We start from the raw sequence: 15,759 nt of genomic DNA, 5'->3' as shown, positions 1-15,759 counted from the left end.
TGATATCAAGTAACCTGACATACTGTATACCGCATGCAGTTCATTCAATAATTCATACTGCCCACCATTTTGCACATATGACTGGCCGGAACTAATAAAAGAACGGGAAATAGCTTTGATCAAGATTGAAAATGACTTCTTTTTTTTTCTTTAACATATATGTGGAAATTTTTTGTTGAAAGGGTTGTTTTCATTAAGTATTTTTGCTTGACAACAATGGAGGAAGGTGGCAATTATTTTGTGGAGTTGTATAGCTGATTGGGACAGCTAATTTGACAACGATGGAGGAAGGTGGCAATTATTTTGTGGAGTTACATAGCTGTTGGGACAGCTAATTTGATAATGATGGAGGAAAGTCGCGATTATTTTGTGGAGTTGTGTAGCTGATTGGGACAGCTAATTTGATAATAATGGAGGAAAGTCACGATTATTTTGTGGAGTTGTGTAGCTGATTGGGACAGCTAATTTGATAACAATGGAGGAAAGTCACGATTATTTTGTGGAGTTGTGTAGCTGATTGGGACAGCTAATTTGATAACAATGGAGGAAGGTCGCGATTATTTTGTGGAGATGTATAGCTGATTGGGACAGCTAATTTGATAACAAATTTAACAGGCCTCTGAAAATTGTGAGAATGATCGTTTCATTCGCGCGATGCTCACGCAAATTTAATTTTGCGTAACCTATTTTTTGTTCACGCAAAATTTGGAGCACCATTTATTTGAATATAACGGGTTATGCAAAAAAGGAAATGGGTTACCTGGCTTTATTTATGCATAACCGATAAATGGGTCACGCAGAATTTCAATTCTGCCCGATTTAACCATTTTACCAACCACAAAAATCAGGAAATATTGGGATATGAATCAGTTAAGTGCAATGATCGGAAAATACTGGCCGCAAATAACAAACACCTGGCCACAAATGCGCTTAAGTAAATGCAACTATCAATTTTTTGCTTTATTTTAAACAACATTAACTACTGTGAAATTTCATTCAAATGAGAATAACCCAAGAATATAATACCCTTTCATAAATGAACATTATTTTGTAAGATAAAATATGTGCGTAAATGCTAAAAACTTGTACCCCATCAACATGTTTTTTTGTCAAAAACTAATACAGCAGTCAGAAGAAGGAAGAAATGTTTTATTTAATGACAAAACACATTTTATTTACGGTTATATGGCATCAGACATATGATTAAGGACCACACAGATATTGAGAGAGGAATCCCGCTGTCGCCACTTCATGGGCTACTCATTTCGATTAGCAGCAAGGGATCTTTCATATGCACCATCCCACAGACAGGGTAGTACATACCTCGGCCTTTGATATACCAGTAATGGTGCACTGGCTGAAAAGAAAAATAGCCCAATGGGGCCACAGACAGGGATCAATCCCAGACTGACCGCGCATCGAGCGAGCACCTTACCACTGGGCTACATCCCGTCCCTTACAGTAGCCTAAAGTTTAATATATAAAATATCAACCTCGTCTAGTTAATCACTATTTAATCCAGCAGAGCATCAGTTGATATTTTCCATATTAAAAAAACACTTAATGAAGAATTCTCTATGCAATGCTAGGCTCAAACTGCCAACCGTCATGACAGAGATGGCCAATTTGCTGATCTCATGACATCCACGACTGTCCAGACGCTAGTCTGAGGACTCTTACGACTTGATTCTCGTCGTAAAGAATGCCTACGACTGATTAGTTGTTAATCTGAGCACACCCATCATAAGTTGGGAGTGAAGGAAAATACAATGCAACCACTGAGTTGGCCAACTCTGTCCTTACAGTTGACAGTCGGAGCCTAGCACAACTCACGTTTGCCGACTAAAGATTCAGTTTTGGCAATATCCTCCATTTTCTTTGCACGTGACCTGACAAAAAAGATGTACTATTATGATCATCATTATAATATTCATTAACCGAATGATATAAAAAAAAAAGTTGTCATAACAGAAACACATGTAGTATTTAACATGCATGTGATTATAATTAATATTTGTTATTTACATGTACTAAGATCAGCCCTGTTTATAAAAAAACTGGAGTTTGTTTGTTTTGTTTAACGACACCACTAGCACTATTAGTCATTGTCTATTGGAAAGAAGGAAGGAAGGAAATGTTTTATTTAAGTACGCACTCAACACATTTTATTTCTGGTTATATAGCATCAGATATATGGTCAAGGACCACACAGATATTGAGGGAGGAAACCCGCTGTCGCCACTTCAAGGGCTATTCGATTAGCAGCAAGGATCTTTTATATGCACCATCCCATAGACAAGATAGCACATACCACGACCTTTGATGTACCAGTCGTGGTGCACTGGCTGGAGTGAGAAATATTGGAAAGAAAGAAAGAAAGAAATGTTTTATTTAACGACACACTCAACACATTTTATTTATGGTTATATGGTGTCAGACATATGGTTAATGACCACACAGATAGAGAAGAAACCCGCTGTCGCCACTTCATGGGCTACTCTTTTCAATTAGCAGCAAAAGTTCTTTTATATGCACCATCCCACAGACAGGGTAGTACATACCATGGCCTTTGATATACCAGTCGTGGTGCACTGGCTGAAACGAGAAATAGCCCAATGGGCCCACCGACAGGGATCAATCTCAAGGCTATTGGATGTCAAACATATGGTAATTTTGACAGTCATATAGAGAGGAAACCCGCTACATTTTCCCATTAGTAGCAAGGGATCTTTTATATGCACCATCCCACGGACAGGATAGCACATACCACGGCCTTTGATATACCAGTCATGGTGCACTGGCTGGAACGAGAAATAGCCCAATGGGCCCACTGATGGGGATCGATCCTCGACTGACTGCGCATCAGGCGAGTGCTAAAAACTAGCTTTAGAGAAAAGAAATAATCATTTAAAAGACACCTCAGCATACTTTAATATCGAGAACTGGTTGTAATTGCATCATCGATCATCCCACGCCCCAACACAGAGTGAAACCCGCTCCTGGCACCCTCACTAACCTTCGCATTATGGCAACTGATTCTGCACTCAGACTGGCACTTGACTTGGCTTTTAGAGAAGAAACGCTAAAAAAAAACACAACAAGAAAGAGAGAGAGAGAGAGAGTCACTTGCTGTATACCGTCAAATTCGCTTACATTTTATTTCATTTTAACTTATTTTCGTGCTTATATCCAATTATGGTTCAAGCACGCTGTCCTGGCCACACACCTCAGAAATCTGGGCTGTCTGTCCAGGACAGTGGGTTAGTTGTTAATTGTTAGTGGTTAGTGAGAGAGAAGAGGGTGTAGTGGTCTTACACCTACCCATTGAGTCGTTAAAACTCACTCTGTGAACCCTGTATCTACCAGCCTTATATCATGTCCAATGGCTTAACCACGACGCCACCAAGGCCTGTCTCCACTTACATCATCTTAGAGTTTAAGGTTACACACCATCATTAATTACGCCATGCAGGTCAATACAATTTCTATGTCAGAATATAGTCTATGAAGAATACGACAATATCGACAGAGTCATGTGACTAATTAATTTCAAATGATAAGTACTGTGTAAAAAACCCATCAATATACATATAGGATGACCACAAAATTTTGTCAGTCAGCCACCCTCATGTCAGAGCACTGCCTCGTGTTGCTGTTATACAAGTGACAGTACACCACTTGCACAGTTGTTATCAGTTAGTACTACATTATAACAGGTTACTTTAAACCAATGGGTTATTTAAATACTACAGAGGTCAACCTACGTGTAATCATCAAAGAAAGATTTCAAAAAGCATATCTGAATTTTGCAGTATTTTTTTTCATAAGGAACTATTTCCCAAACTGGACTATATTAAGCTGTTACAACAAGTAGGAGAGGAAATGTGTATTCCGAATAATAGGAACTTTTTTAACTCGTTTGATTAAATGTTCATCTTCAATTTTTATATCATTTTCAGCATGACAGCACTGCCCAATAAATCAGAGAAGCATGTGGTTGATTATTTTATTGTGGCTTGCCGCATGCATTTTGCAGATGCACATCACAAGCATCCAGTCTAGACGCAAAATAAAAAGTTTGTTTTGTTTAACGACACCACTAGAGCACATTAATTTATTAATCATTGGCTACTGGATGTGAAACATTTAGTAATTTTGACATACAGTCTTACAGAGGAAACCCGCTACATTTTTCCATTAGTTGCAAGGGATCTTTTATATGCATCATGCCACAGACAGGGTAGTACATACCGCGGCACTTGATATACCAGATATGGTGTACTGGCTGAAACGAGAAATAGCCCAATGGGCCCCCAGATGGGGATCGATCTCAAAGTAATCGCAAAACAAGCACTAGGCTACGCCCCGCCTCAGTCTAGAGGCTCTCATTGAAATTAATCTATTTGAACTTTTTTAGTCAGACTGTACGCATGAGCTGCTGCCAGTCTGTAAGAGTCTTTATACCGTCAGCATCACCATCAGCATCACCGTCAGCATCGTCTCGTCCCACTCTTTGTATTGCTAATGTCTGTTGGATGAATGGGTGAATGGATAGGTGGGTGCATACATGGATGGATGGATGGATGGGTGGATAGATGAATGATGGATGGAAGAATGGGTGAATAAATAGATGAATGAATTATGGATGGATGGATGGATGGTTTGTTTGTTTGTTTTGTTTAACGACACCACTAGAGCACACTGATTTATTAATCATCAGCTATTGGATGTCAAACACATGGTCATTTTCATAGAGAGGAAACCCATAGAGAGGAAATCCACATTTTTTTTAATGCAGTGAGGGATCTTTTATATGCACTTTCCCACAGACAGGATAGCACATACCACAGCCTTTGATATACCAATCGTGGTGCACTGGCTGGAACGAGTAATAGCCCAATGGGCCCACCGACAGGGATCGATCCTAAACCGACCTCGCATCAAGCGAGCACTTTACCACTGGGCTACGTCCCGCCCCTTGATGATGGATGGATGGATGGATGGATGGATGGATGGATGGATGGATGGATGGATCGATGGATCGATGGATGGATGATGGATGATGGATGGATGATTGATGGATGGATGGATGGATGATGGATGGATGGATGGATGGATGGATGGATGATGGATGGATGGATGGATGGATGATGGATGGATGGATGATGGATGGATGGATGATGATGGATGGATGGATGATGGATGGATGGATGATGGATGGATGGATGGATGATGATGGATGGATGGATGGATGGATGGATGGATGGATGGATGGATGGATGGATGGATGGATGATGGATGGATGGATGGATGGATGATGGATGGATGGATGGATGGATGGATGGATGATGGATGATGGATGGACGATGGATGGACGATGGATGATGGATGGATGATGGATGGATGGATGGATGGATGGATGGATGATGGATGGATGGATGGATGGATGGATGGATGGATGGATGATGGATGGATGGATGGATGGATGATGGATGGATGGATGGATGGATGGATGGAAGGATGGGTAAATGGATAGATGAATGGATGAATGAATTATGGATGGATGGATGAATGATGAACGATGGATGGAAGAATGGGTGAATGAATAGATGAATGAATTATGGATGGATGGAAGAATGAACGATGGATGGAAGAATGAATAGATGAATAAATTATGGATGAATGGATGGATGGATGGGAACAGACAGACAGAAGAACAGACAGATATATAGAAATAGGACTGACTACAAGTGTCTAGATGTAAATGTCACCTGCTTGTCTGTTGTGATCCCTTTATGGATAGATAGGTGGATATAGGAATAGACAGATGGAAGAGACATACAGACGGAGGAACAGACAGATATATAGATATAGGACTGACTACAAGCGTAGAGATGTAAATGTCACCTGCTTGTCTGTTGTGATCCCTTTATGGATAGATAGGTGGATATAGGAATAGACAGATGGAAGAGACATACAGACGGAGGAACAGACAGATATATAGATATAGGACTGACTACAAGCGTAGAGATGTAAATGTCACCTGCTTGTCTGTTGTGATCCCTTTATGGATAGATAGGTGGATATAGGAATAGACAGATGGAAGAGACATACAGACGGAGGAACAGACAGATATATAGATATAGGACTGACTACAAGCGTAGAGATGTAAATGTCACCTGCTTGTCTGTTGTGATCCCTTTATGGATAGATAGGTGGATATAGGAATAGACAGATGGAAGAGACATACAGACGGAGGAACAGACAGATATATAGATATAGGACTGACTACAAGCGTAGAGATGTAAATGTCACCTGCTTGTCTGTTGTGATCCCTTTATGGATAGATAGGTGGATATAGGAATAGACAGATGGAAGAGACATACAGACGGAGGAACAGACAGATATATAGATATAGGACTGACTACAAGCGTAGAGATGTAAATGTCACCTGCTTGTCTGTTGTGATCCCTTTATGGATAGATAGGTGGATATAGGAATAGACAGATGGAAGAGACATACAGACGGAGGAACAGACAGATATATAGATATAGGACTGACTACAAGCGTAGAGATGTAAATGTCACCTGCTTGTCTGTTGTGATCCCTTTATGGATAGATAGGGGGATATAGGAATAGACAGATGGAAGAGACATACAGACGGAGGAACAGACAGATATATAGATATAGGACTGACTACAAGCGTAGAGATGTAAATGTCACCTGCTTGTCTGTTGTGATCCCTTTATGGATAGATAGGTGGATATAGGAATAGACAGATGGAAGAGACATACAGACGGAGGAACAGACAGATATATAGATATAGGACTGACTACAAGCGTAGAGATGTAAATGTCACCTGCTTGTCTGTTGTGATCCCTTTATGGATAGATAGGTGGATATAGGAATAGACAGATGGAAGAGACATACAGACGGAGGAACAGACAGATATATAGATATAGGACTGACTACAAGCGTAGAGATGTAAATGTCACCTGCTTGTCTGTTGTGATTCCTTTACACCAGCCACTGGCCGTGTTTTAAGTCTTTCTTCATCTGCTGTTGTCATCACCATGGGTGAAGAGGACGACCGCATCGAGTCTTCTGCAAATTGAAAGAAGAAGTTTGTTTTGTTTAACGACACCACTAGAGCACATTGATTTATTAATCATCAGCTATTGGATGTCAAACATATGGTCATTTTGACAGTCAGAGAGAGGAAACCTGCTAAATTTTCCCATTAGTAGTAAGGGATCTTTTATATGCACCATCCCTCAGACAGGATAGCACATACCACAGCCTTTGATATACCAGTCGTGGTGCACTGACTGGAACGAGAAATAGCCCAATGGGCTCACCAACAGAGATGAATCCTAGGCCTATGGCGCATCAGGTGTGTGCTCTACCACTGGACTACGTCCTGCCCCGCAAATTGAAAGAATAACAGTTCTGTACAGCACAACACAACAATTCATCTGTACATTATGACACGGCAGTTCTGTACATTATAACACAACAATTCTTCTGTACATTATAACACAACAGTTCTGTACAGTAGACAATTCTTCTATACATTATGACACAACAGTTCTGTACAGTACAATGAGAGAGAGAGAGAGAGAGAGAGAGAGAGAGAGAGAGAGAGAGAGAGAGAGAGAGAGAGAGAGAGAGAGAGAGAGAGAGAGAGAGAGAGAGAGAGAGAGAGAGAGAGAACAGAAAGTAAATTATTTCACTTGGGACATAAACATTATACGAAATGGAAGCTTGTTTAATATCCTATAAATACTAGTTTTGGTGTCAGATGGAATTTGAAACTTTGCCAGTGTATTCTTTTTAAGTCTTTCACATTAGATAGTAAAGTAATATAAATTTGTAGGAGGCAGTTAATACCATGCACAACAAACTCCTTAATTAACCCATTTTGACTTAGTGAAGTATAGATAGTTTTGGTCGTCGAACATTGATAGAAATCAAAGATGCCAACTTAACACAATCAATACAACATTCTATAAAAAGTATTTGAAGTAAATGGGTTTTTTAATAACTAAGAAACATGTTTGAAATCTAGATTAACTAACTTTAACTTCTGTGATTAACCCTTTGTCTTCTATAGGCACTTTAGTTTTGGTGTCAGAAGGAAATTATATTTTGGTGTCAGATGGAAATAAAATTACATACTTTTCATCAGTATAATTTTAATGAACACGTTATACTACACCTAGACATACATTTTAAAGTGTTTTCTTCATCATTATACTTCATTAAGAAATGACAGTCATCACTCTTAAAGGGGCATTCCTCACTTTACAGACATTTAAACATGCCCCCTGCTAAAAAGGCTTTTAATAATAAAACTGGATATTAATTACATTTTCTTCTTTAGAATATTAATGTGAGTATACCATGTGTTTCCTATTCTTATTGAAGGCAACATCTAGTTTGAGCTGCTAACTTGACAAACTTTTGAAATATGCCCAATAATAAGTTAGGAAAGTGAAACAACGAACGTGGAATTATCGGGGCAATCCTAAGCGTCCCCTCGCATAATTCTTCCTTTTCCGTCTTTGCTTTCAGCTGCAATGATTTTCTACCCGACAAATCTTGGGAATATTTCTGGAAGAAAAAAAAAGAAAAAAACAGTAAAAAAAAAGATAGAAAAAGAAATGATAAATGTGCATTGGGTAATGCTGAATTGCTAGTTATGTAGCTGGAATATCCAAAGAATACATGATCTTTATGGGATCTCTCTGTTTCCCTCCCCCCCCTACATCCATCCCTTTCACTCCCTAGCCCCCTCTCTCTTCTCTATCTATCTCTCCCTCTCCCTCCCCCTTTCTGCATCTCTCCCTCTCTCGCTCCTCTATCTCTTTCCCTCCTCTATCTCCCCCTTCTTCATCTCCTTCCACTTGTCTCTCTCTCTGTGTCTCTCTCTCTCTGTGTCTCTTTCTCTGTCTCTCCCTCTCTCTCCTCTCTCTCCTCTCTCTCTCTCTCTCTCTCTCTCTCTCTCTCTCTCGTTAATGTAATATTTTTTACTTACTAACATTTAGATAAACATTTTGTTTTATTATTATATACCTATTCAATCTTACAATAGTGATAGACATTTTCAAACAGTATGATAAATTTATCTTGTGTCACACGTATGTGTGATCTGATCTGGAACTTGTAAATGGCCAATTCCCTTTTCATTTTTACTGGAATTAGCACTGTTTTGTTACTGACATCTAGTATGATCTACAAATTAAGTCACTTCGTATTTGAAACAGTATACAAGACTGCCGCAGAGTAAGATTCTTAATGTCAAGTAAATCCAGGAAAGGAAGATTTAAATATCATAGATTTAAGAAAGTGTAGTTATGATGTTAAATTAAAAACTGTTAATGTAAAAAGTAAAAGAAGGTATGTAATAAATACAGAACTTCACATGTTGTTTTCGCTTCCCATTTATTCTCTCTCTCTCTCCCCCCCTCTCTCTCTCTCTCCACACACAACTCTCTCTCTCTCTCTCTCTCTCCACACACAACTCTCTCTCTCTGTGTCTCTCTCTCTCTGTGTCTCTCTCTCTCTATCTGTCTCTCTCTCTCCACACACAACTCTCTCTCTCTGTCTCTCTCTCCAAACACAACTCTTTCTTTGTCTCTCTCTGTCTCTGTCTCTCTCCTCCCCTAAACCACCATAAAATTTATATATGTATCTTGTTATATAATATTTTAGATCCAGTGTTTAGACGGTCGTGATATAGAATTTAGACAAATTTGGGACCCATGAAACTTGACCGGTTTTGAGAGGATACCAGTTTGTTCAGGGTCCGATTTAGACAGGTTTCACTGTGTATTAAATCATGTTTATGATTCTGGTGGAATTAATCTTTAAAAAACAAAAATCCCAAAATAGATGCTTGCTTACCCATGCTATTTCGTGGTAATAAACAACTGCTTGTAGCCCATTAGTTATTATCTAAACATGGCCTTGTCACGTGGTTAACATACCCTCACTTTGTCAATCCACTCGTTGAAAGTTACACGTAGTAAACTATCTTTCTTCAAGTCTTGTCGTTCTTCTTCACTCAGGTGTAACTGTTCTTCTTCACGCATGTGTAATCTTCTTTTTAACCGTTCTTCTTCACTGAACTGTAATCTTTCTCCTTTACTCAAGCGTAACTTTTCTTTTTCACTCAAGCGTAACCTTTCTCCTTTACTCAAGCGTAATCTTTCTTCTTCACTCAACTGTGATCTTTGTTCTACACTCAAGCGTAACCATTCTTCACTCAAGTGTAACCATACTTCATTCAAGCGTAATCTTTCTTCATCACTCATGTGTAACCTTTCTGCTTCAATCATGCGTAATCCTATTTGTAACTTTTCTTCTTCACTCAAATGTAACCATTCTTCACTTAAGCGTAACTTTTCTTCTTCACTCAAGTGTAACTTTTCTTCTTCACACAAACGTAACCATTCTTCAATCATGCGCAACTTTTCTTCACTCAAGTGTAACTTTTCTTCTTCACTCAAGCGTAACCTTTCTTCTTCACTCAAGCATAACTTTTCTTCTTCACTCAAGTGTAACTTTTCTTTTTTACTCAAGTGTAACTTTTCTTCTTCACTCAAGTGTAACTTTTCTTTTTTACTCAAGTGTAACTTTTCTTCTTCACTCAAGTGTAACTTTTCTTTTTTACTCAAGCGTAACTTTTCTTCTTCACTCAAGTGTAACCTGTCTTCTTTACTCAAGCGTGACTTTTCTTCTTCATTCAAGCTTAACTTTGTTTGTTCACTCAAGCGTAACCTTTTTTCTTCACTCAAGATTAACTTTTCTTTTTCACTCAAGTGTAACTTTCCTTCTTCACCCAAGCGTAACTTTTCTTTTTCACTCAAGCGTAACGTTTCTTCTACACTCAAATGTACCCTATGTTCTTCAATCAGGGTTTCCTTTTCTTTGTCAATCAAGCATGACCGTTCTAAATCACGCATGCGTATCTTCTCTTCCATAATTTTCAGTGCACTTTCCTGTATTCATTTTTAAAAAGACAATCAATTTATATAGGCTACTAAATGTTATCTGTACAAATCAAATTAAATAACTGAAATTTTTTTTATCACACTGTCAATGGGTGCACAGAGTCACTGCTAAAATTGCCAAATAATGTTATTCTATCTCGATATACCTAAACTTTAAACGGCTGTTTGCCAAAATCACAAAATAAAACATTAAATTTGAATATTACTAACATATTTCAAAAATAAATTTGAATATAATGAATACATCTGATCAAGATATTTGATCATAGCAAAGATATTTGATAAAAATATTTGAATATTTCGATACCTAAATTGGACTGTAACAAATATTTTTCATAAATAAATATAAATATAGCAAATATATAAAATAGTATTTCGGAAATAAATTTGAAAGCATTGAATATATTTCATAAATAAATTACATATATTTCATGACAAATCTGAATACACAGAATCTGAAAACATGAAATCCATTTTATAAAGAAATTTGAATATAACAAATGTATTTTATCAAAGATTTTTAATATATTTGATAACTAAATTTGAATATATTAAATATATTTGATAAATAAAATCAAATATATTTAATAAATAAATTAAAATATAGTAAACAGACTTCGTAAAACAGAAATTTGAATAAATTGAATATAGTAAATATACTCAAAGGCAAAAGTTATTGTGACATGGATTGTTTAGAGTTGTAAATTTGTGAATGGATTTATGGATGTAAATCAGAGAAATTGTGCATGAAACAGCTCAAAGAAATGCAACCAAGCAGTTGTTGCAGCGATTGCATGCTTTGTGCAAGAAACATGGAATATTCAGGAGAAATGCTGTCCAGTGTTCACCATAAAAGGCCAGACATTCAGTTGCAAATCATTGCAAATCTGTGCAGCCTTCAGAAGTCCAGAAGTCAGAAAAACACCATTAGTGAACTGTTTGATGCAATTTCGTCATACCACGCCTCACTGAAAATGATAGATGGCAAGTCATAGGGATGCTTGAATCTGGGACCTCACAGCATGATGTCGCACGTCAATTCAACGTCCACAGAAACACCATATGGCACTTATGGCAACGATATCAACAAAACAACCAGGTCAGGGACCGTCTCCGTAGTGGCCGACCACCCGTGACAACCCCTCGCCAAGACACATGGATCCGAACCACGCATCTGCAAAACAGGGACCAGCCTCGGTGGCGTCGTGGCAGGCCATCGGTCTACAGGCTGGTAGGTACTGGGTTCGGATCCCAGTCGAGGCATGGGATTTTTAATCCAGATACCGACTCCAAACCCTGAGTGAGTGCTCCGCAAGGCTCAATGGGTAGGTGTAAACCACTTGCACCGACCAGTGATCCATAACTGGTTCAACAAAGGCTTTGGTTTGTGCTATCCTGCCTGTGGGAAGCGCAAATAAAAGATCCCTTGCTGCCAATCGGAAGAGTAGCCCATGTAATGGCGACAGCGGGTTTCCTCTCAAAATCTGTGTGGTCCTTAACCATATGTCTGACGCCATATATCCGTAAATAAAATGTGTTGAGTGCGTCGTTAAATAAAACATTTCTTTCTTTCTTTCTGCGAAACAGGTTCCAGCCAGCAACCCTCACAGTCCGTACCATCCCTTTCTGCAGTGTTTAGTGGCCTCAATGAGATGACAGTGCCATGCCTGTATTAATGCTCAAGGTGGACACACTCGCTACTGACTGTGTGAACTTCACTCTGGACTCCCTCTAGTCATGTGGCTCATTTGCATATGGCAGGTGTGCCCTTTTCATGGACTATTGCTTGTTTCCATACGTTCGGACATTTCTCTTTCCATGTTATAACCTTTCATACACGGCAGTAAAAACTTATCATCAATTTGTCTTTTGTGTGTCACATTAAGTTTTGCCTTTTGAGTATAAATTCCAATCCCTCCCTCTGTCTGTCTCTCCCTCCCTGTCTCCCTTACTAACATTTTCTACAGCCAGCCTTGTTTGTGTTGCTCAATACAAATGTTCACAAAATGTATTATCATTATTCCTTATGCAACTAACTGTTTGCCACACAAATAAAAAAAATTGTGTGGAATCTGAATACCGATTCTAATTACAGGCGCGTGTGCAGACGTTTTAGCAGAGGGAAGTCTAGAATATGGAAAGCGAAGGTTATAGGAGGGTCGAGTCGTACAGGCGCGTGTGCAGACGTTTTAGCAGAGGGAAGTCTAGAATATGGAAAGCGAAGGTTATAGGAGGGTCGAGTCGTACAGGCGCGTGTGCAGACGTTTTAGCAGAGGGAAGTCTAGAATATGGAAAGCGAAGGTTATAGGAGGGTCGAGTCGTACAGGCATACATGTAGAAATTTTACCAGAGGGAAGTCTAGAATGTGGCAAGTGAAGGTTATAGGAGGGTCGAGTCATACAGGCATATGTTCAGCAATTTTACTAGAGGGGAGTCTAGACTATGGTGAGCAAAGGTTATAGATGGGTCAAGTCATACAAGAATATGTGTAGAAATTTTACCAGAGGGGAGTCTATACTGTGGTGAGTGAAGGTTATAGGAGGGTAGTCATACAGGCATATGTGTAGAAATTTTACCAGAGGGGAGTCTATACAGTAGTGAGTGAAGGTTATAGGAGGGTCAAGTCATGCTCCCCTGGAAAATATATATATTTTTTTTTTTAGCTTATGCATGGTAGGATTTTGAAAGTTTGTTTTGTGTAACAACAACACTAGAGTACATTGATTTACTAATCATTAGATATTGAATGTCAAACATTTGTCAAACATTTGGTACTTTCGACATAGTCTTAGAGAGGAAACCTGTTACACATTTCCATTAGTAGCAAGGGATCTTTTGTATGCACTATCCCACAGACAAGATAGCACATACCATAACCTTTGATATACCAGTTGTGGTGCTCTGGCTGGAATGAGAAATAGCCCAATGAGCCCACGTATGGCGATTGATGCTAGACCAACAGCACATCAGGCTAGCAGCGCTTTACCACTGGGCTATGTCCGGCCCCGAAGAGGGGTTTTGACCCATGAAACCCTCCCTCTGCACACACGCCTGAATTACCTCATTCTCTTTATGTGTCTCCTTTTTCACAATGTTATTCCGCTGCAAGAGATCCATCAGTTGGTCTTTCGTTGAGAAGTTTTTCACCTTGCATATAGTATTAACTGCCACTCTACTCAGTTTTCTCTTAAAAAAAAAAAAAAAAAAAAAAAAAAAAATAATAATAATAATTCTGTGAGTAGTGCTATACAAATACATAGACATGTCCCCTACTAGCCGGGCCCAATTTAAAAAATATATTTGTTGTTTACTGGTCCCAAGAAATTTTCATATCTCCAAAGTTCACGGGTGACAACTCTATGCAAAATGAGTAAATTGCCATGAAAGTCAAACTTGATGTGTAAAAGTATGAGGTGACATGCACTTTTTATGACTTAAAAACACCAAGCAAATATTAATAATGCTTATATTTCTGATCATGAATGACCTTATATGACCTTAAATGACATTAACTCAGCCTTTAGGTATGAATTTATCGACTATAATGCATATTTCACGGGTGACAACTCTATGCAAAATGAGTAAATTGCCATGAAAGTCAAACTTGATGTGTAAAGTTATGAGGTGACATGCACTTTTTATGACTTAAAAACACCCAGCAAATATTAATAATGCTTATATTTCTGATCATGAATGACCTTATATGACCTTAAATAACATTAACTCAGCCTTTAGGTATGAATTTATTGACTATAATGCATATTTTTGCAATCTCTGTGTCATTGCCTTTAAATTGATGCCAAACACGATATGGTTGTATTAACAAACATATTTGACCTACATAATCAATAATTTTTAAAAGGCGCGTGTCCTAAGATGTCAATTAAAAACAATCGCCCAAAAGTGCCAAGGGGGCACCCATCAGATTCTTCATCTAGACACTCCTGACTAACATTAAAAACAATAAAATTGTATTTGTACATAACTTTACGATTGTTTAAAATTTACTTGACTATATTCAATGTCAAACATTTGGTAATTTTGACATAGTCTTAGAGAGGAAACCAATAGAATGAATGAATGAATGAATGAACAAACAAACGAACGTTAAACGACACCCTAGCACAAAAATACACATCAGCTATTGGGTGTCACAAATGATAAGTATATGAAATTATTATTTATATAATTATGTAAAACTACTTTTTAAGGAGCTGTGGGGAAAAGTATAATACAATACATAAATCAAGGCAAGTGTATTTTAAAAATTTGTAAAGAAATCTAAGTGTTTTAAGAACTTTAAAATTAATTCTAGGTGGAATTTAAACAATTCCAAAACATTTCTGTTGCCAAATATATCATTTCGACTTGAGATGATCACACTCCACCAAAATGTGGCGCCCAACATCAAGCCAGTCGACATACTGTACACTGTATACAGTGCATTCCCCAATTCATATTTCCTGCCGTTTTGCACACAGTACTCACCGGAAACGGATGTATAATACAGGAAACTTGATTTCTTAACAAGATGGTGTCTTTTCTTTATGTTTTTTTCAAATGAAAATACTGTGGAATTTTTAGTTCAAAATGTGGTTTTTGGCAAGTATTTTCGACTGACCACAATAGCGACACGTCGCAGCCATTTTCAGGGATCGATAGCCGATTGTGACAGCTAATTTGATAATAAATTTGATAGTTTTTACCAGCAACGAAAATTATCAAATTTGGATATGAATCGTAG

The 15,759-nt window shown here is 38.2% G+C and overlaps 1 protein-coding gene across 11 annotated transcripts in view; it reads right to left on the bottom strand.

Moving 5' to 3' along the window:
• LOC121387649 (titin homolog) overlaps positions 1 to 15,759 on the bottom strand; it is an 83,553-nt gene that overhangs the window by 53,094 nt on the left and 14,700 nt on the right. For all 11 annotated transcript variants that reach the window (XM_041518826.1, XM_041518828.1, XM_041518832.1 and 8 more), the window contains exons 10-15: positions 14,076 to 14,201; positions 9,990 to 11,003; positions 8,508 to 8,613; positions 6,996 to 7,104; positions 3,017 to 3,082; positions 1,834 to 1,889 (exon numbers count right to left, since the gene is read on the bottom strand). In XM_041518826.1, coding sequence (XP_041374760.1) covers positions 1,834 to 1,889; positions 3,017 to 3,082; positions 6,996 to 7,104; positions 8,508 to 8,613; positions 9,990 to 11,003; positions 14,076 to 14,201 — 1,477 coding nt within the window. The remainder of the gene's footprint in view (positions 1 to 1,833; positions 1,890 to 3,016; positions 3,083 to 6,995; positions 7,105 to 8,507; positions 8,614 to 9,989; positions 11,004 to 14,075; positions 14,202 to 15,759) is intronic.

This window comes from Gigantopelta aegis, chromosome 13 (genome assembly GCF_016097555.1).
Source record: "Gigantopelta aegis isolate Gae_Host chromosome 13, Gae_host_genome, whole genome shotgun sequence".
In the NCBI taxonomy this organism is placed as follows: domain Eukaryota; kingdom Metazoa; phylum Mollusca; class Gastropoda; order Neomphalida; family Peltospiridae; genus Gigantopelta; species Gigantopelta aegis.
The sequence above is the reverse complement of the archived record's forward strand: the minus strand, read 5'-3'. Positions and strand labels throughout refer to the sequence as shown.